The sequence below is a fragment of the Natator depressus genome, chromosome 2 (assembly GCF_965152275.1).
Source record: "Natator depressus isolate rNatDep1 chromosome 2, rNatDep2.hap1, whole genome shotgun sequence".
NCBI lineage: Eukaryota > Metazoa > Chordata > Testudines > Cheloniidae > Natator > Natator depressus.
The window spans coordinates 48,418,048-48,440,906 of NC_134235.1; the positions used below are offsets into that span (position 1 = coordinate 48,418,048).

A 22,859-nucleotide genomic window follows, 5' to 3' on the forward strand; every position below is an offset into this window, starting at 1 on the left:
GGGGAGTAGAATGCAAGGAAGGAGCAGAAGGAGGGCAGTCTCACAGTGGGTGACATGGATCGGTCATGGTATTTGAGCAATCAAGGATGAACAGTTTGGAGACAGAAATTGAGAAGTTCTGCTCTTCCTATCCACCACCTCATGCTGTCCTTGCACAATCACTCCAATTACTCTGCATGCCCATCTCAGGCTGAGGCAATGCCTGTGGCTTGTTGTTGTTCCCCATCATTGCCCAGCACTGCTCTCTGGTTTTATTACACAAGGCCCAGAATCTGTAGAACATACTTTTCCTGTTAACATTACTGGTTTCTCCCATTACCTGTCTCCAATGGTTCTGTCCTGTACAAGGAACGACACCTGTTCTGTGAGAGACAGTGAGTGTGCTGTGCCCTGCCCTGTTCTGTTGATGCTTTCACACACAAGGACACCATGGCGGTAAGACAGGTATTTATTTGTAAGCCTCTGTGTCTAGCACCCGGGGATGTATTTTGGCAAACACATTGGGATGGGGCAGTTCAAGCAGGGAAAACTCACTATGTTATCTCATTATTATGTCATGTTTGTAATCATTTTCCTATTTTACTTTCCAGTCATGTGTACTGTTGCTGAATTCATGTTTTTTCCCCGCTAGGTGCGCTGTTGTTAAGTGATGTCCAGATCTGTTAAGAGGATCTTTCTCTAGGCCCCTCCATGCTGCCTAGTGTCTGACTCCCATCCCCCTTTTCCTCTTCTTCCAGTGAAGTTCCAGGGGGCTTTATCACTCCACAGGAGTGGTAGGGAAGAGATAAATGGATGCTGAAGAGACATGGGGAGGTAAGTGAATTTCCCAGGGCATGTTTTGGGAGGTGATGATGAGGGAAGTGGGTCAAGTCTATTTTTCTTAGTTAAGTCCCTGATCTGAGTGCAACTAACAGACTACTTTGATTATTCTCTGAATGCCCAGCCCTGCTTTGTGCATCCTCTTGAACAACAACAAGACACTTTTGCCTGCACTTCTCCTTCTTCTGCCCTCCCCCGAAGTCAACAGCAAACAAAATGCTAATGATATCAATGAGAACAGGACTGGGCCCATAATTCCCACTGAAATCCGTGGGAGACAGATTGGGCCTCAAACTGTCGACAACAAAATACTTCATAATGTTGCTTAATTACAGCCTATTTCTTTCATGTATAGCAAGTGCATGAGCTTCCTGTCAATGGAGGTTTTTAAGAACAGGCTAGACAAACACTTCTCAGGGATGGTCTAGGCATATTTAATCCTGCCTCAGTGTGGGGTGACCTCTTGAGGTCTTTTCCAGCCACTACATTTCTATGATTCTATGAGATGCCAAGGAGATCTCATGGCATTGAAAGTTTGAGCAAGCCACTTTTGACATAGAGGAAGATGAACATTAGACAAGAGTCAACATTACAAATCAGGGTAATTTTTAAATGATCTGTAACTGAAATGCCATTAAATAGATTTCCTCCAAACTTTGCAGAAATGTTTTTCTTTGCTTTCAGAGTAAGTCTGGCAATTCTCAAAGCCAAACCAATTTTCCAAGACAAAGTAATAAAGGGCCTAAAACAAAGGGTTGCAATGGAAGATGGTAACAACCTTAACCAGAGTAACCATCAGGATAAGAGTTACAAAGAGTTTCCCCTTATTAAAGCCAGTTCCAAGATAAGCTAACTGATATAAGCAACTTACATTTGGATCCTGAAGAAGACGCCCCACTAGATGTTGATCGCGATCCCCCTTTCATGGAAAAAACCCCTTTCCCTCTACGAGTTGCTGTCATGGTCACACGAGGGCGCTTCAATGGTATCACTGCACGAGGTGGTGGTGGGACACGACCGTGGTAATCAAACAATCTGAGAAAAAAGAGAATAGTTTTACAAATCCTGAGATGTGGTTTCATGTCCTGGTGATCCTGTCAATTAAATTTTCATGTTATTTTAGAGGAAATTTCTCTTTCAAATCAATCACTTCATATCACAGTCAAATTAGATTTCAAGGACCTCTGCACATGAAGTGCCATATTTGGATTTCAGTCACAGCCCAGTGTGCATAGCTCTCAGATTTTGTGTAATTAAATGAGGGATGCTTTATGGAGCGCTGTTATTTGCATCATGGAAAATCCATCTCCTGCTCTCTGCAGATCCACTACATTTCATTGAGCACAAATAACTGCTACACACTTTGTCGTGATGACATTCTGGCTCCTTTATTACATGCATGGTTTGGATTTTAGTTTTCCAGCTCCGACTGCACACACATTAAAGGGGATGAACAGTCCTGAGACCAAACATTAAAGAAAATAGTGCAACAGTGTCATGCTGCCAAATGATGGATTTCACCACCCGTGCAATTGCATAAGGGACATTTCACTGAGAGAGGTGTGCGTCTGTCAGAGGAAGGCATTAAAAGAGTGGAACCTGTCCAAGACAGAGTGACATGTATTCTTTTAAATAAAAGATGGAACACTTTGAAACCACCAAAACTCCTGGGACTACTTTAATGGATGACCCTAGTGTGGGCCCTCTGCATTATGGCAACTATGAATTCAAAAAATTCCCATTCAAGTAAATGAAAATACTCCCTAAGTCCCCACAATGGAGTGTTCCCCAATTAAATTCCTTGAATCCTAAACACAGTGGATCAATACCAGTTCACTAATCTGTGCACAAGTTAGGGGACAAGGGGAGAGAGATAAAAAGCTGACAGAAAGCCTAGGAAACACATTTAGAACATAAAAGCTGTGGGCTAGGGAGGGGATAAAAAACTGGAGGATCTGAGCAGGGGGATTTCACCATCTCACTGATATTAACTTACCCCTTCTTGCAAGTCCCCTTGCAGCTCTATGGTGATTGGTTTCTGTGGTTGTGAAGGGGCAGCAAGGGGTGGTGATGAGGGATGGGAAGGGGCAGCAAAAGATGGTGACACCAAACCATGGAAGATCTGAGGTTTCCTGAATGCTGTAATGCCCCCTAGGCAGGGTTTGGGGGCTAGCTGCTGCTGCTAGGGGAGCCAGGCTGCCAATGGCTCAGAGGGAGATAAAGGGAGTGGTCAGGAGGTGGAATGGAGACATAAAGTTACAAACAGTCCTGGTCTCTGGTGGATCTCAGCATATATGTAGGTTCTGTGCGCTGAACTTCCTTCCTGTTCCTCTGGGAGGTGAACACCAAATCCGATGGAACATTGAGGAGGAAAATCTGCTAATGAAAACTCAGTTTCCAGTCCTCTGTACAGAAATAGCCGGGAAAGACATTTACTCTCTGTGTGCAGTGCTGTTATATAGTCCCTTCAAACTTTAGTAATAGCTAATAATAATAATAGTTATATAGTGCTTCATTTTCAGAGCAACCATGACACATCTCCTGTGACTGAGTTAGGTAAATACGTGGAAAGAGACACACAGAAAGAGTAAGGACTTGCTCAGGGTCAAATATCAAATCAGAACCAGACCCAGAATTAGAACTCAGGTCTCCTAATGTATGTTCTGCCTGATACATGCCTAATCCACTAGACCAGAGTGCCTTTACTTATCTGTGCCTTAATTCCACAGTCATTTAATCCTGCTGTGTCATATTCTCTTATTACAACCCTGTGCCACATGCATTACAAAGTCCTTCAACTTAAGGTGAATATTCAATTCTCAACACAGTTAACTAACTGTGTATTCAGTTCATCACTGAAAAGTTAACACTGTTTTTAGTGTACATATGATATGCTTTATTATCAATATGGCCCTACCAAATTAACGGTCCATTTTGATCAGTTTCACGGCCAGAGGGTTTTAAGATTGGTCAATTTCATGCTTTCAGCTAAGCTGTTTACATCTGAAATTTCATGGTGTTATAACTGTGGGGGTCCCAACCCAAAAGATACCCAGAAGTGGGTCTGATCTCCCCACGTTGCACTCCCCTAGAACTGCTACGCAAGGGAAGGATAAGTCCTGTTTCTCCTCAGCCCAGCAGGGACTGGCAGCTAGAAACCCCCTGGTTGGGATGCTCCCAGCAGCAGGGGGATATCGGACCCACTTCCACAAACCACCTCCAGCTGCAGGAACCTTTGGGGCTGGAGCTTCCTGCAGCAGGGGGAGGCACTCTGAGATGGATCTGATCTCCCCATGAAAGTGAGAGCAGCCGTGCAGGGGGAGGACAAGTCCTCTCCCTCCCCAGCCCAGCCAGGACTTGCAGCCAGCAGCCCCCTGGCTCGGGCACTCCCAGCAGCAAGGGAGAGATCAGATTTCATGGGGAAGGGCTTATTTCATGGTCCGTGACACGTTTTTCACCGCTGTGAAATTGGTAGGGCCCTAATTATAAATCATATGATTTGCCATATTGGATCCAACCAGTACGTCACTATCCTGAGAGGCGGTGACCAGTACACAAAGTTTCAACGGAGGTGTAAGATATCCTGTAGTGGACCATCCTGTACCCAATGACTGGAAGATAGCTAATGTAAAGCCAATATTTAAAAAGGGCTCTAGAGGTGATTCCGGCAATTACATACTTGCAAGTCTAACATTAGTACCGGGAAAATTAGTTGAAACACTAGTAAAGAATAAAATTGTCAGACACATAGAACAACATAAATTGTTGGGCAAAAGTCAACATGGTTTCTGTAAAGGGAAATCATGTCTTACTAATCTATTAGAATTCTTTGAAGGGATCAAACATGTGGACAAGAGGGATCCAGGGGACATAGTGTACTTAGATTTCCAGAAAGCCTTTGACAAGGTCCCACACCAAAGGCTCTTACATAAATTAAGTTGTCATGGGATAAGAGGGAAGATCGTTTTATGGATTGAGAACTGGTTAAAAGACAGGGAACGAAGGATAGGAATAGATGGTAAATTTTCAGAATGGAGAGGGGTAACTAGTGGTGTTCCCCAATGATCAGTCCTAGGACCAATCCTATCCAATTTATTCATAAATGATCTGGAGAAAGGGGTAAACAGTGAGGTGGCAAAGTTTGCAGATGATACTAAACTGCTCAAGATAGTTAAGACCAAAGCAGGCTGTGAAGAACTTCATAAAGATCTCAAAAAACTAAGTGATTGGGCAACAAAACGGCAAATGAAATTTAATGTGGATACATGTAAAGTAATGCACATTGGAAAAAATAACCCCAACTATACATACAATATGATGGGGGCTAATTTAGCTACAACTAATCAGGAAAGAGATCTTGGAGTCATTTTGGATAGTTCTCTGAAGACGTCCACGCAGTGTGCAGCGGCAGTCAAAAAAGCAAACGGGATGTTAGGAATCATTAAAAAGGGGACAGAGAATAAGATGGAGAATATCTTATTGCCCTTACAGAAATCCATGGTATGCCCACATCTTTAATACTGCGTACAGATGTATATCTCAAAAAAGATATAGTGGCATTAGAAAAGGTTCAGAGAAGGGCAACTAAAATGATTAGGGGTTTGGAACAGGTCCCATATGAGGAGAGATTAAAGAGACTAGAACTTTTCAGCTTGGAAAAGAGGAGACTAAGGGGGATGTGATAGAGATATATAAAATCCTGAGTGTTGTGGAGAAAGTGAATAAGGAAAAGTTATTTACTTGTTCCCATAATATAAGAACTAGGGGCCACCAAATGAAATTAATGGGCAGCAGGTTTAAAACAAATAAAAGGAAGTTCTTCTTCACACAGCTCACAGTCAACCTGTGGAACTCCTTGCCTGAGGAGATTCTAAAGGCTAGGACTATAAGAGGGTTTAAAAGAGAACTAGATAAATTCATGGAGGTTAAGTCCATTAATGGCTATTAGCCAGGATGGGTAAGGAATGGTGTCCCTAGCCTTTCTTTGTCAGAGGTTGGAGATGGATGGCAGGAGAGAGATCACTTGATCATTACCTGTTAGGTTCACTCCCTCTGGGGCACCTGGCATTGGTCACTGTCGGCAGACAGGATACTGGGCTGGATGGACCTTTGGTCTGACCCAGTATGGCCATTCTTCTGTTCTTAGAATTACCTGTCCACACTGGAATTTTCTACCTAACCTCCCACAGTTAGTATTTGAGTGTGACACAGAGGCTCTTTGGCAAAGGATCCCCCCTGTTCTTTGCAAACAACTCTCACCTCAGACCTGACAAACTCACTACATCAAACATGTCTTGCAGGACATTTATCCATAAAGAATAAGGTCTACAGAAAGCTAACTTGTCAAGATTCATAATCATTGTGAGATGTATGTATGGGTAGTATTTAAGGAAGAATGTAATTATATTGCAAATATGCTTTATGGACTTGGAGTAAAAGTTAGTCACCAGATCATATGCCTAGGTGATGGCCCATTCAAGCAGGAGGGAGTTGTCACTCTGCTCTGGTTAGCCGGTAGTGTAATGTAAGGCTCAGTTGTCTAGCCTTGCTCCATCCCAAGTCTAGGAATGGAAAACCATCAGAGACAACCACAAACAACTGAAACCCCCTGAAGGTAAAAAAAGGAACATTACAACAGACAATCACCCTGTCTATGAATAAAGATAAAAGATTCTTTTGGTTTCACATAGGGTGGGGAAACCCTGTATCCTGTCACTGAGGAGACATCTTGGGGAGCAGAGATGTTCTCATGAAAAATTGGATCCTGGCTCCTGTGAAGCTGGCCAGCTCTGTAACAGACTGAAATTTGGAGTGGAAAATCTATTATTAGATAAGAAAGGTACCTCTTAATAAGAGTAGACCCAGCTTTGCTTTTTATGATTTTGTTTTGTATCATAACCATTTGTTTCCACCACTCTCTCTTGTTTCTAGTTAACTCTCCATTCTTTCTTAAATAAGCCTTCTTATTAAAAGTGAAAAGAAAAGGAGGACTTGTGGCACCTTAGAGACTAACAAATTAATTTGAGCATAAGCTTTCGTGAGCTACAGCTCACTTCATCGGATGCTCAAACAAATTTGTTAGTCTCTAAGGTGCCACAAGTCCTCCTTTTCTTTTTGCGGATACAGACTAACAAGGCTGCTACTCTGAAACCTTTATTAAAGTGGTGATTGTTATACAGGATTGGGGTTTAAGTTTAAATTGGAGTACACTGCTCCTCTGGGGGGAAAAGATCTGGGATTTCTGTGAGTAACCATTGTCAGGGACTGGATACCACCTGAATCAAAGGGACTTGAGTACACCTGTTGTTAACCTGCAAGACAAAGACAGGGTTGGAATAGCCCAGAGGAGAGCACTTTAGTGATTAATAGCCTGGTTGTGTTAGGAAGCTAACTAAGCAAGAACATAGAATGTCTTCTTGCTCTTGTATTAAGAGAAATAGTAAATAGGAGTGCCCAATTCTACACCATGCTTTCTCTCTCTACTACTCCCTATTTTGTATACCTCTATCACCTCCCCTCTCGATCATCTTTTCTCTAAATTACACACTCCCAAACTTTTCAATCTGTCTTCATATGTAATTTATTTCTTACCTCTAATCATTCTTGTTGCCTGTGTATTACACCTAGATTACTGAATCCTAAGGTAGGCTGTAGGGTTGCAGAACTCACATAGCTTTCACGCTTGGGGACAATCAGTCACAAAAAAGTACTTTGTGAAATGCTTGTACCATCATAGCAACTCCGATGAAGAAATTCAGAGAAGGTGAAAACCCCACAAATGAACCTCTCTTAGGATGAGGTCACTATATTATTACCAGGGTCTGATAAAGTGGGAGTATGATGAGGTGCTGGCTCACAGTTCCAGGTGTCTACCATCTTCAGTGCTGCCTGAGGTGTTAGGGTCATTGAGTAAGGGATGCAAAACAAATGGCCACAAAGGAACCTGCCTAGGTGGCCTATTGGATGAAAATTTCTTTGTTTCTAAAATGCTTCAAAATATAGATTTACAGGACACATTACCACTTCATTTGTTTTCTCCCTAAAATTTCAGGCCCCGTTCTGTCCCTGCTATGGTCCCTTTGCCCTGAATAAAGGGGTTCACCTGCTGGCGTAGTGCTGGCAGAGCAGCCCCACACGACGCTCCTCTGCCGCCCCTAGTGTAGGTGTGTGCTGGAGGCAGGCTTATAAATAGGAGGGAAGAGGTATGGTAAAAGAGCACTGTGCTCTGGCTGTTGTGGGCCCCAGAGTGTCCAATAGGCAGCTATGGTAGGTAGTACTTGGAGTAACACTTGGTGCTGCTCTGACTCACACCAAGAGATGGGATCAAGGAAGAATTTGGATCAAGAAAGAATTTGGAGGGCACAAAGGTGGCATTAAGCCCGCCCCACTCACTGTTGGTCTGTTCTTCCTGCAAGGTGCTATAAAAAAATGGCCCTCCTCTGTTCTGCATACCCTATCTGAATCTATACCTCTGCAGTTGCCGCAGAATAGTATAGGCAAATGATTACATGATGGGAGATCTCTTCAGCTTTCTAGAGAGAGGCCTGAAAGAATACATTTCTCAGGAGACATTTCACAAATATAAACATCAAGATAAACACTGTCTCAAACCCTCATACTTAAAGAACTTCCACATCTGCAGTGTATCCCAGTGAAATCATACTGGGGAAGAACTCTGCAGGGTTAAGAAACCACAGACTTTTCCTTTTGTATCCTTTAATTTTTCAGTAAAGGAAAAGCTCAAAAAAGAGCTTTCAGACAGTCAGGACACCAACAGAACTGCTTAACGTGAAGAAATGGGAGGACCCGGGGAGTGGGGGGGATGAATCTTCAAGGTTTTCTGTAAATCTCATCCTATATTGAGTCTACTCCTAGAGAGTTTTTTCCCCAAAATGCAATAAAGATAATGAATATTGTGTAAAATTAAAACCAAAACCCTCTCTAAGTAAATTATGTGACAGCATTATAAATAAATAGTGAAAACTGTGTAGGATCTATAGAAATAAAATCACACATACCGATTGTAGAAATCATCCCTGTAGTAATCATAATCAAAGACATAACCTCTGTGGAAAGAGCACAAAAAGCAATAATGAACTGGCATATAGAAAAATTACTTTCATTAAAATATTTGTGGTATTATTGTAATACTAATTTATTTTCATAGTCAAAAACATTTGAAGACTGTTTCCAGCACCCCAAATTTCTATAATTGTTAATGCATGAAAAGGATTAGCAAGGTTATTTCTAAATCTGATATGATGCCATTTTGCATACTACTAGTCTTTGGTACATTTGGGAATGTGAATTATTATTAACAGCCCCTACACATAGCAATGAAAGAAGCTGGCAGCACATATGGAAAGAAATTAATACAGCATAACAGCTCGTGATTAGATAACTATTAGTATAATTCTTAGGGCTCAAATGAGGCAAGGACTCCAAATCTGCGGCCTTCCTCTTCCCTCTTTCTGTGTTCATCTAGGTTACCCAGTGGGAGGGTCAAAAAGGCCTGTAATTAAGAACAACAGGCAGGGGATGAAAACATTTGACCCATGAGAACATGAGGTGGTGGGACTCTTGCTGCCTGAGCCTTCTAACTGAAAAAACCCTAAGATGTACAAGGAGAAAGAGAAGTGATTCTAGGAAAACAGATGATGTATCTTACAAACAGTAACTTCTCCCTGAGGTCTGTTTCCATGCCGTTCCTTTAGGTTTTGAAAGGGAAATGCATGCCACTTTGAGAGAGATGGGAAGAACTGTCTGGAGGCATACTGAGTAACGGGAACTGGAAAGGCCTAGAGAACAACCATGTTTGATATGGGAAGTGCAAAGTCAATTTAGCATGGTCATTCCTGAGTATCCCAGTCACAATAATCACCTCTTGCCACTGTAGCGAGTGTCAGTAATGAAGCCTATCACAGTGGCTAAAAAAAAAAAAAAAAAAAGAAGATTGAAGAGCTGGTAAAAGGTCTGCACACAACAAAATGAGCTGCAGGGGATTTTTTACTCTCCCAGCTACTGCAGGTACTCGGTCAAGGTCAGGGAAGACAAAACACACATTGCTTCAGCTGCCTGAGAGGATAAACTATTACAAGTAAGTGAGGGTGAAACTCATTAGGAAATGAGCCAGGAGCACAGGAATAAAAGGGAAGAAGATACAGAAATTATCAAAGGAAAAATTAGAAGATTTAGACAAGAAACTAGAAAAGAAAAAGGAGAGAGGGCCGGATTTAGAAAGGATGAAGAAATAGAAGAAAATGTATGCAGAAAAAAACAACAATGGAAACACACAACAGTAAGTGTCTTATCAGGGATGGCTCTTCCCCATGGTAGGATAGTATGTTTTGGACAATCCTTGTTTGCAGAGCTGATGGGGGGAAAAACAAACAAACAAAAAAACCCAGATTTTTTCCTTCAACATTTAATTTTGAAGTTTTTGAAAATAACTTGTTTTTTAAAATATTTCTCTGTGTGCAATTTAACTGAAAATGTTTGGCCTTTCCTTCCGATGCCCCACCTCTTTCTTTCTTTTTTTTATTTTTGTAAGGCCCAGAGCTAGGAAGGTGAAAGGGAAAAGAAACTGTCTTGTAGGAGAAAGGGGAAAAAAGCTAGCTCTGACAGGTGTAATTTAGATCGATTATAATGTCACCCCAATGCAGTTCTGTACCAACATTTTGTTATATTGTTTGGGGGACTGTTTGTGTGCTGGTTTGGGGAAATACATTAAATGATGAATGCAACTGTATTTATGAAAGGGGGCAGAAATCATAAAAGATATACCCTGGAGAAGGTGCATCACCCTGAGCGAACACGCTGTGAACTTAGGTTGGGTAGTAAGCCCCAAATAGCTCAAAAGGAGTAGGTGTTCTGTCTTAGAAAGGGTCTTGTCTGCTTAGAAGTCTTGTTTTGCTCTGGGTTTCCCACCCAGGGACTCAGGGCCCTGGGTGAAGCTGACTTTGTACCAGCAGCCATGCAGGTGTTGCAGATTTCACTGAACCAGACCTTGGAAGTAGCAGGCCTGACTGAGCTAAATGTGGATCCAGACCTGGCAAGCACTGGTTGGAGTGGGACCAGATGTCATGGGACTGAAGCAGACAGGCTGAACAGAAACACCACCTGGCACCCATTTGACATCTCCTGAGTCTAATCGCGAGTGAGTTTAGGTGGGTGAGGGTTGTGTTGTGAATAAAGAATTCTGAGCCCCAACAAATTGGTTAATTAATAAGGGAGACTTGGGGGTTGCCCATGCTCCTCACACTGTTTAGGTTTTATAATTTCATTTTATTATATAAATAGATGTTTATCTTGTTTTCCCCAAATAAAAAGTATCTGAGGTTTCATATTCCTAAATCCTCCTGGTGAGTGCTTGTGAATGGGGAAGAAACACCTATAAAGGTTATGGATGTACATGTGAGTGTGTGTCACATTTTATATTCCTAAAACCTGGGAGTGGATAAGTTTTTAAGATGGGGGCTCCATCCAAACATTTTAGATAGGATCCTCAGACATATGTTTGTACCTGGTCCTTGTTGCTGCTAATGACACCTAACAAAGGGCTAGACTCCATCCTCCCCTCCTCCCTCTTCTTCCATTTTGCCACTGAATAGGAGGAGGAGGAAACAAAGGGGGTGATATAAAGTGAAAAGCCTGAAACAATGAAAACTGAAACCCAAAGCATGCCAGGAGCTCATGCCATGAATTATTCACTCAACCCTAAGGAAAGCCCATATACGAGGACTCCACAGTTCCCTTGTGCAACACAGGGCCAAGTTCCAAGGAGTCTCTCTCTGTGAGGCAGCTACAGGGGAGGGGAAAAAGGGTGTGTGGTAAAGACAGAGACCCCATGAGCAGAACTTGCGGGCTGCCCAAAAACCCTATAAAAAGGAGAGCTCAGCAAGCCATAGCAGTGGCCATAATCTAACTGTAAAAGCGCCCCACAACCTGAATATGGGTTGAGGGTAGATTTCCTTCTCCCTAGCCCTTGTGATGGATGGCCTTCTGTGGAAATTTATTCAGGCTTTGTACAGAGACCTAGGCCCCACCTTTTACCCATTGTTAGGCAAAACAGCAGCTGTTGGTTTTGCTACTGAACGCCAACAGATGTCATCATTATTTACCATACAGCTAATGCTTATCATTTTAATATGTTTTACGAGTACTTTGTTGTGGGTAGGGATCACACTGTTTAAGCTCTCGTTTGCAATTAAAGCAAACTACCCTGTAAGGCAGGGATCAGCAACCTTTGGCTCGCAGCCCGTCAGAGAAATCTGCTAGAGGGCTGGGATGGTTTGTTTACCTGCAGCGTCCGCAGATTCGGTCGATCGCAGCTCCCACTGGCTGTGGTTCGCCGTTCCAGGCCAATGGAGGCTGCGGGAATCAGCGCGGGCCGAGGGATTAAATTGCTAATTTTTGTTGGTTATTGCCTGAGCTCTTAGTTTTGCTGTTTTTTTTTAAAAAAAAAACCTGTTTAATTATATCAAAAGATTTTTATACTGTCACACTCTGGTCTTACTGCCCAAAATACTACGTTGGTTGTAATTATCTTTTATTGGGTCCAAAATTTCAACAACTGCAGTAAAATCAGACAGAAAGGAGAAGTACAATTTTTTCCTCTAGTTTTAATCTTCATCCTGAGAAACACCAGCAGTTGACTTAAAAAGTAGAGGCGTTCTCCAAAATATCTCTAAAATGGGGTAGATAAATGCATTTGGAAAGATATCCGTTACTGACAATAGTTTCTTTAAGGCTCAGTCCTGCTGAGGTGCCTGCCCTGCATTCTTACAAGTTACCAAGTGTCTTCAATTCCTCCTGAAGTAAGAGTGAGGTAAGAAGGAAGCCCTGCCTCTTGCAGGATCGACTCCCCTGTACATTCCATTTGATAGGCTACCCAAGGTTACCTATTTCCATGTCAAGACTGTTTTGTGTATTGTGAGTGAAATAGAAGGCTCATTCAAGGCCTTTCATGCTAACTAAATCCTACGGCACTGGTGTGTGGAGAAGGGCACAAGTGCAGCATCCGTACAGGAAGTCTCTGCATACCCTGCATGTTGTGAAGGAGGCTCTACTCTGGTAGCAGACAGATAAGCAGAGAAGGGCCATTGGGATGGAGCAAAGGAGGCCCTTTGAGCTACACATCTGGCAACTGCGTAGCTGCAATCACTGGCATACCAGGTATAGGCAACTGCAGCTGCTACTTCACTCCCTAGGCTGGATCAGTAGAGATGGAGAGGCTACAATGCAGCTCTTTGGTCAATCCCCAGAAGGAGGGATTGAATTGTGTTTTCCACCCCTCCCTTCCCCCCACAACCTGTGATTAGTTTCCTGGAGAAAGCTTGTTTAACTGAGGCTTTGTACAGGGAGCTATGAATGCCATATTATTAAATCCCATGTATTAAAAATGTATAGTAGCAATACAGTTACCCAAAAAAGTCTCTGGCACTTTAGGCGTGACATCTGTGTGCTATCATCCTCTGTTCTTTGTGGGACATTTCTGTGCACATACTTAGTCTGCTATCCCATCTCAGAAATGGGGCTCCTCAGCCCACCTGCCCTTAACCCAAGGACTAGCACTGACCCCCAAGATATTCAGTTACTTAAACACACCCCTATCACAGAACTCTGCCAAAAATGTGAAGCTTCTGGTATACAGTGTAAAGCTACTCTCAAGGGCATACAGAAACTGTGAAGCATAAAACACACACTTTGTCCAGAGTCTAACATATGAATGCTCTTTTCCTTAATCACATAGAGCTCAGGAGAGTACAGATCAGACAAAACAATACATGTCTTAAACTGCTATGTTCTCACTAGCTTGCCCTTCCTTTGTGAGTCCTTGGGGACCATCTGGGTGCAAAGAAAGCAGGCAGGCAGGCAAGGTGTCCTCAACTCATGCAGAGTGTTACATGTGGGGTGACCTCTCTCCCTCATGAAGTCCCTTCCCCAGTTTGAGACCTTGCTCTGTCCTGCCCCATGTTTGCTCTTTCTGTCTGGCTTCCTCCATTCCTGCGTATCTTGCTACTTAAACTCCTCCTGGCCACCTTTGTTCTGTCTTTTGGATATTTTTCCACAGCGCCTTCCTTCCTCCATCACTTCAGAGGAGTTAGCTACACTGGTTTTCTAACGATGCCGCTCACCATCCTTTAGGTGTTTGCCCTGAATAGGTTTCAGAGTAACAGCCGTGTTAGTCTGTATTCGCAAAAAGAAAAGGAGTACTTGTGGCACCTTAGAGACTAACCAATTTATTTGAGCATGAGCTTTTGTGAGCTACAGCTCACTTCGGATGAAGTGAGCTGTAGCTCTCGAAAGCTCATGCTCAAATAAATTGGTTAGTCTCTAAGGTGCCACAAGTACTCCTTTTCTTTTTGCCCTGAATAGGGTCCTTGAGACTGAAGCACCACCCCATTGTATCTCTGCCTGGTGTGCTCCTGCTACTGCATGTGAGTGATGATAGATCCACATACATATAGGCACTCATTATACAGAAGTTTTTCATAATACCACTTCACACTATTAATCAGAATTCATAAGTTGTACTGACATAGCCCCAGATCATCACCGTAAGTTTTTAGCCCTCGTGGTTGTCGATAAGAGACTGAAAATATGAACCATCTGTACCTGAAAAGGCTCAAAAATAAAGAATCCAAAATGTGTCATTTAAACAACCTCATGATTTTCAAGTCAATGTGATGATTTTGGTGGGAGCTGATTCATGATTTTTCAATGCTTGACAATACCGTAATAATGAGGTGACACTGTAAAGGACCAATATATTCTCCCCAGCTACAGCCTTAATTGCTCACACTTTTCCAAGCCAACAGTCAGTCACAATGATTTAGTCACTGCTACACTGCAGAACATGAAGCTGCAAATTAGTAGATGATCACTGGCCCAGAGATCAAGGTGACTGCAGGGCTCTTAACCTCTTGAGAGTTATCCCCTAGCAACCAATCTGTGTTACAGATGCTGCAGGAATCTACTTGTACTGTCTAGCTTACCAAATATACAGCAAGCTGGAAACAGAGAGAGGTTTAAACAATCCTGTGGACTAGTTGAATCAGCAGTTTCATAATGGCATTGAAAACTGGCTAATAACCTACCCACAAACATACGCCATCTCTTCAACATTAACAACAGCACTGTGTGCGTGAAGCTACTAACAAAATGAAAGACACAGTAAAACACCCTGTAATGCTCACTCTGAGCCCCAAGAAAACTCATCAATGAAAAAGTAAGATGGATTCCTGTTAAGCTCAACATCACTAAAAAAAAAAAAAAATCCTGCTGGAATTGGTTGCATGCTGCTGGAGATGCTGTATTTTTTAACCACAGTTCACTTTAAATTCTGTAGTCTTTAAGAATAAAGGATTCCCGAAGATTTTCACAGGTATAATTTTGAACACGAGCACATGAAAGTTGAGTATCAGGAGTTCTATGTGTTTCAGTCAAGAAATGCAAAATTGTGCTTTTCTATGTACCTTTGAAATAAAATTAAATTTATTAATTATTAAGCTCTTATTTAGGTTAGGACATTGGTTTTTTTGTGATCAACATTCTGTGGCAGCAAAACATTTTATAAACTTTTATAAACCAAGGATCAAATTCTGCTCTCATTTACTTTAAAACTTAGACAACTCAATTGACTTCAGTGGAGTAATGGAGAGCAGAATTTGTTTTTAGTATTTTTATTGCAGTAAGAGATTGAATCTTGCATGTGATTTACCCTGTAGCTAATATCTCTTTTGCTTTCTTCAGTACAGATTCAGATTTATTTGTAAATTGTAAATGTTTATAAACCAGGCACGATGCGTCTTAATAGAATTGACAGCACTATCACCACTAACAACATCCATTGCTCCTTTGTTGTCAACGCTTGATAAAAATATTCAATACTAAAGCAATATTCTTTCAATCCAACTCTCTTTAGGAAGTACTTGTCAACACAATGATTTAAACTAGTGATCCAGTCATTTGTAAAATCATTTCTCCTCTCACAAAGAACGACTGCAAAAAATGTATCCTTTCAATACAAACGGGATTGAGCCTAAGTTAAACTTATATCTAAATATTAAAAATTGCAGTCAAAAATTTAAAGTTGGGGAACTGTTTGACCTATGTAGGGAATTAACAATGGGATATGGAGCCTTTCACCTCTAAACTGTCAGGTTGAATCCATCTTAGGCTGGTGGTTACTAAAAGCCAGTGTCACCTGATTGATTTTCTGTGGTCTATTTGAAAAAAATTGGAGATCTCAGTCCAGTTCTCAGTGGACAGGAGTCCACATCCCACAAAAACAACACTACAGGTGGCACTAATTAGCATATTAATTGACAAGCTCACCACTGAGGCCAAAGACGGAAGGAGCAGGGGGACTCAACTACCATCTCTATAATAGAGATGCTCCCATTTAGGTCAGGGTTGAGACACATTGGGAGAAACTTATTTTGCAGCCCATGCTACATCTGCTCTGGGGATAAACAGAAAACAGTCTTTAGAGTCTGATTTTGGCTGACATACTTACTGTCAAGGGACAAATGTCATTAGTGATTTCTCAGACTAACATGTTCTGGAGGGTTTCTCGGAAACCAGAAAGTGCCAGAGGATAAAAAGGAATTATAGAAAATGTAAGTTTTAACTTATTTCTGTGGTGTAGTTCACCTTTTCAAGTAGGCAAGGTTCTCCACCCCGTTTTTTCCCTCAGTCAAAATGCTTGAAGATGGTAAAGTTTCAAATTAGCTGATTACCTGGAAATTTCAATTATTGGTCAATTTTAACTGTGTTTGTGCACATTTAGGCAAATCAAAGGGTCCAACATGTAAATAATGATCTGTGTGTATAAAATTAAGGCAGGAAAGACCCATGTCATCATTTCAAAGGTTCTAAGATTTCTCTGTAGGTCTGGATTAGGAAAAGAAGGAAGGGAATATTTAGAAGGACTGGAAGGCAAATTCTTACAAAGGAAATTGACAAGATCAGCATGGTTTGTTTGGAGATCACAAAGGAACACACTTTCTTGAGATACAGTCATTTACATAGACTATTTCTGATTTCTGTGGGAAAATCGAAAGGATTTCTTGAAAGTCCAACACACAGGAACTGCACCCTGTCTGTAATAATAAAGCTAGTTTCTCTCTTGCCTCCATATTTGTAGGCACAATTCAGTCAATTCTACCTTTTCAATAAACAGCTACTATAGCAAGCCATGTATACATTTAATCAGGGTCCGATTCCGGCACTCAGAAAAGTGAAAGGGAGTTTCCTCATTAACTTCATGGGAGCTGGTTTGGATCCATAGGTTGTATGTACTGTTAGGAAATATTTGTACTCCATATTCAAAAACACATTCACAGGATGAAAGTAGTTTGCCACTAAAATGTGATTGGGAAAATCCTGAGTCTGGTGACCAGCATGAATAGTGAACAAGCCACTTAGGCCCCATTTTTCAAAGTGGAGTATGCGACATTAGGCCCTTCCCTGGGATTTGTGAGGATTAGTCTAAGCTTGTAAAGCACATTGAGGGACAGATTCTCCCCAGCAGAGGAACTCCACTCGGGGCAACAGGGGATATCAAGGACATCAGGGATAAGGCTCTCTGATTCTAAGAAACAACTGGCCCCGTTGTCAGAGCAGCATAGGGTGCATGAGAGCTGCAAAAGGGCTGGATCTCTAATGGAAATGTAGCCCAAAGAATGTCACATGCTGCATCAGTGCTAAGTATTATTATTGTTCCTGCTCAAAAATCGCTGTTGTGTGTGTGTGCACAATGCATTCGACTGTGGCTGGTTCAATGCTTTTAGAAACCAAATGCTGCATCATTACTTTTCTAGTTCAAGAATCCTAAATAAATCTACTTACTGTTTCCATGTATTTCTACCCCCGGTAAATTTTTTTTTTTGGTCATCTGATGTAATCTCCAATTTCTTACATTTTCCCCAGGAGAACTTTAGACCAAAGAATGAAAAAGTTTTTTACCTTACCATTTCCCAAGGTGTCCTTTAATTGTATAGAGCAAGTGAGGCCAGCCTTGATGCCACTACAGTATTTTTTTAGCTCAAGAGTAATGAGCTTCTGCCCCTTAAAAATCTGTTCTGAATTCAATGTATTCAGGATACTCCTGTCAAACTGTACATATACATGATTGATTATCCAATTTATTGGCAATATTTATATGTCACAGGAGTGCCATTTAACTCAGTTTGACAAGTGCAGGAGAGTGTCATCAACAAGTATAGGGATAAATGACGGGTTTAAGCTTTTCAAATGTTGCTACAGCATTTCACTGAATGGCGGATTGATAAATTAAAATTACAGTTGCAGCATCAGACCTGAAAGAATAACCACTTTAGATTACAAAAATAGAGCTCTGGAAACTTTATATACTCTCAAGAAAGGTAGCCTGAGGAGCAATGAATGCAACAACAAGAAAAGCACAGTATATAAAGGATTCATTAATTACAAGGTGACAATTTCAGAGTTATAAAAACAAAACAACAACAACAAATTCAAGGGCTGGCTCTTTCTCCCTTTACGCAGAGTCATAAAATGGTGGTGCTAACCCATTGAAATTAAGCGGGCTTGATTTTGATCTGATAGACAGTATTTACACCAGTGTAAATCTGTTGACTTTGATGGAGTGACTTCTGATTTAAACCAACATAATGGAGAGTGGAAACAGGCCTATTATTGCTGGACAATCAAAAGACAATTTGGTTGCCCAGTATTTTATCCTATTCTACATCACTTGTTTTTTCAAAAGTGTAGTTGGCAAGCAGCATACAAAATATCAACATTTATCAACAGATAACTCTGGGCGATAATTGAAATACTATATCTATGTCCTACTCTAAGTATAAGGAAACACTATTTTATCTCTGACTCACTGTATAGTAACTGTTGGAAAATGCTGACATTTTAATGGCAACCACTGTACCTGTTAACTTCTCATAAAGCCAAATTGGTATAGGAAGTGGGAGAAGAGTCTCCTCTATAAAAGAATGCTTCCATATCCTGGAGAAGGATGTGCTGCTTCACTTTTTTCACAAAAAAGAAAACAAGAAGTGGTAGGAGAGAAAGACGACAGGAGGCAAATAGAAGAAAACAAAAAGGAAAAAAAAGAGGGAAATTACTTACTTTTACCCCCGGCTCAGTACCCTTTCTTCTTTTCCATTCCCAGCATGCATGCTTTGTCCAACTACCTTATATTCTTGAGCACTCTCACTGCTTTGTAAAGATAAGTTATCTGCTCACCACTTGCATTGGGTAATTGATATAGTCGACATTTTCTACCTGGTATGGTTGTACAGATAGGGCTTGAGACTCCAATGTACTGAGCGCTTTGTTTCCATTCTTCAAATCATTTAAGCACCTCATGAGTTATCCCTTCTACAAAGAGACCAGTTAAAAGGTGGGTATGGATAAAAAAAGAGAAGCCAACATGAATGCCCACGCTGTGTCTGTGAGTGAGTGAAGATGATCATTCACGGTAGTTGTGTCAGACATATAAAAAGAAAGCATCCGTAAAAATGCTCTCTCTCCAATCCTATTGATAAGTCTGTCATCCAGGCCTTCCTCAATCTCCTGTCCTGATTATTGTAACAACCTTCTTTCAGGCTTCTCTGACATACAAGTTGCCCCAATCTTGCCCATACAAAATGCGGCTGCCGAGATCTTCCTTAGGACCAACTTCTGTTGGTGAGAGAGACAAACTTTCAAACTTACACAGAGCTCTTCTTCAGGTCTGGGAAATATACTCAGAGTGTCAAAGCTAAATACAAGGTGGAACAGAATGTTTAGCTTAAGTAGTTAAGAAATATTTCAAGGGACCATTCAAGGTTAAGTGGCAAGTTAACACCTCTCCAGTCAGAGAGAGAAAGGGGAAAAAAAGCTGGGATGGGGGTTAGTGGGTTGTAGATTGCTGTAATAAGCCATAAATCGAGGCTCTCTGTTCAGCCCATGTTTTTTAGTACCTAGCATAATTATTAATTTAAGTTCCCAGACTTAAAAAGCCCAGGGCTGCAGGGAGCCCCAGGCCCTTTAAAGTGCCAGCCTGGGGAAGCCGGTCCAGTTCGGCATGGTGTACTAGCTCTTGCCGGTACGCCATACCAGACCGGACTAGCTTACTTTCATCTCTGCCTGAGATATATCAATTATAATTTCATCGTCTGTACAGATGACCTAAACTCCCTCATAGATTTCCACTACAACGTCAACAACCACCAGCCACCCTTTAAACTCTCTCTAGAACATTCCTACACTAGCACGAACTTCCTGGACACCATGATCAGCTTCAGCAATGGAACCCTGCAGACAACTATACACAAAAAACCCAAAGATCACCACACCTATCTTCAAAGCTCCAGTAATCAGCCCAAACACTAAGAAATCTGTTTTCTATAGCCAGATACCACAGAATATGCTCCAAGGAGAAAGTCTGGGTGTAGTGGGGCAATTGCCCCACTCCTGGGAAACAAGGATTAAAAGCAGCCCTGGAGAGGGCTGTGAAAGGCTAGGCTGATTGGGGAAGCAGCCACAGATGGGGCCATGCCCCAATCAGGCCACAGCTGGCCCTACAAAAGGGTTGTGAGCCAGGCACTGAATGAGTTTCACTCTAGCCTTGGAGTGGGAAGGGCTAGCTACCTGGGAGCAAGGGAAGCAAAGCAGTGCTGGGGAGCTCCAGCCTGGTAAACCCTCAGGCTGCATGCCTTACTGAAGGCCTACAAAAGGTACTGGGGCTGCAGAGGGGCAGCCTGGGGATAGGCAAAGGCAGCAGGTCCTACTCCCTTGCCAATGATGAGTGGCCATTATAGACTACAGTCTGCCCCAGTGAAAGGGGGCTAGATGATCATTGGCAGTAGCCACTGAGGCAAGGTGGGCTTTGAGGGTTAGGGGTTCCCCTGGGAGGGGAGACCCAGAGTGTGGGGGTACTGCTGGGGCAGAACCCTGAGGAAAAAGGCACCAGTGTCCAGGAGGGACATGGGGGCCTGAGGCAGGTGGGACACAGGCCAGCAGAGGGCGCTCCGAGGCTGGAAAAGAGCTAATTCCCAGATGACCAGCAGGAGGCACCACGCCGGTGAGGCTTTGCTTTGCTACACTGGGATATACCCCTTTTTAAATAGCCTTCACCAAACAAGGACACCCCAGCAGAGAAGTAGTTGCATCAGAGAATGGGCCACAAAATACCCTGAGAGAACCTGCTTCAATACAGAAATAAAATCCCTTCCAATTAGCACACCTCTAGTTGTCACATACCATGCCGCACTGGAACCCATACAGGGTATTATCAAACAATTACAACCACTGCTCGATGGAGACCACATCCTGAAAGAAATCTTTCTTCAACCCCCTCTTCTGGCCTTGGCTACACCCCAAGCCCTCAAAGCTCATCATCAGAAACAAGCTCCACACAGACCAGGATGCACCAACTCAAAGCAACACCAGACGCTGCAAGAACAGATGTAAAACCTATAGACATATCTCCACTGTTACAATGATTAACACCCCCCACACATTTCAAGATCCATGGGTCCTGCACATGCCTATCATAACACATGATGTTCCTCATCTAGTGCACTACATGCTCGAATCACAACTATGTGGGTGAAAAAATACAGTCACTACACTCTTGAATAATCTCACACAGAAAAATGATAAAAGACAAAAACACCATATCACCTGTAGGTGAACACTTTTCACAAAGCGATAACTCTATACCTGACTTCTCAGTCCTCATCCTCAAAGGAAACCTGCCCAACACCTTCAAAAGTTGAGTGCTGGAGCTTAAATTCATAACTTTGCTAGATACTAAAAATCATGGACTGAATAGGAAGGACACTGGATCTATTATAACAATCTATAACCACTTACATCCCTCTCCCCAGCCCTTTTTTCCCCCTTTCCCCTCTATGACTGGAGAGGTGTTAGCAGGCCACTTTACCTTGAATGATCCCTTGGAATATGTACGCAGTGTTGTTGTAGCCGTGCTAGTCCCAGGATATTACAGGTGGGTGAGGTAATATCTTTTATTGGACGAAATTCTGTTGGTGAGAGAGACAAGCTTCTGCGCTTACAATAAGCTTGTCCCGTGTTAACTACTGACACTAAACAATCTGTTCCACCTTGTATTTAGCTGTGACGCTCTGAGTACCTTCACAGACCTGAAAAAGAGCTCTGTGCACATTTGAAAGTTTGTCTCCCTCGGCAACAGAAGTTGGTCCAATAAAAATATTGCCTCACCCACCTTGTCTTTCTAATATCCTGGGACCAACATGGCTACATCACCACTGCATATGAGATCTTCCTTGTCTATCAGTGTTACAGTGTCATCCCTCCCTCTGAAAACATCCAATGGCTCCCCATCTTCTATCCCATCAAACCTTCTTGTTACTGCATTCAAATCCCTGCATTAAGCTTCCCCTATATACTTATCTGCCCTTATTTTTTTCACATGAATAATCTTTGTGTTGTCCTCCAATATATTGTAAATTTATATTGTCTAATTCCCATGTAAACTGCTTGTGATAGGGACTAAACATATATATGATTTGTACAACAATGAAGTAATTGATGGTGCTTAATAAGTAATGAATAATAAATAATAGTAGCCACGTTCCATTCCCAGCTACCTCTTTGTAAATCCAGAATAACTTGTTGAAGTCAATGGCCCAGATCCTGTTATTTATCTGAGTGTAAATTGGCATTATCTCCAATTCCTTTAATGGATTTACTCCGATTCTACACTGGTATAACTGAGAGCAGATTTTGGCCCAATATTCTCAGCTGGAGGTGACATGTGGCACTAGAATGCAGCAACATTCTGTGAAATGAAACATTCCATTGGGATACTGGCCTTTTTGCTAGTCTGTACATACACTAGCAGATATATGTGGAAGCACTGCTAAGCAACATACCCAGTACATTAAGCTCCAATGAAGCAGTAAAACAGACACACCTATTGTTTAGCAAAATACTCATGGGGGGAAATATTTAATTATATTTTCTGATACTTCTTATCCCTTAAGAACATAATACTAATGCACTTTTAT

General features: G+C 41.9%; 1 protein-coding gene across 14 annotated transcripts in view; it reads right to left on the reverse strand.

The window, feature by feature from the left end:
• Window positions 1-22,859, reverse strand: part of RALYL (RALY RNA binding protein like) — a 581,991-nt gene that overhangs the window by 47,187 nt on the left and 511,945 nt on the right. For 12 of the 14 annotated variants that reach the window (XM_074944175.1, XM_074944176.1, XM_074944171.1 and 9 more), the window contains 2 exons: window positions 8,838-8,885; window positions 1,691-1,854 (listed from right to left, as the gene is read on the reverse strand). In XM_074944175.1, coding sequence (XP_074800276.1) covers window positions 1,691-1,854; window positions 8,838-8,885 — 212 coding nt within the window. The remainder of the gene's footprint in view (window positions 1-1,690; window positions 1,855-8,837; window positions 8,886-22,859) is intronic. The other 2 variants (XM_074944165.1, XM_074944166.1) reach the window with 1 other exon arrangement.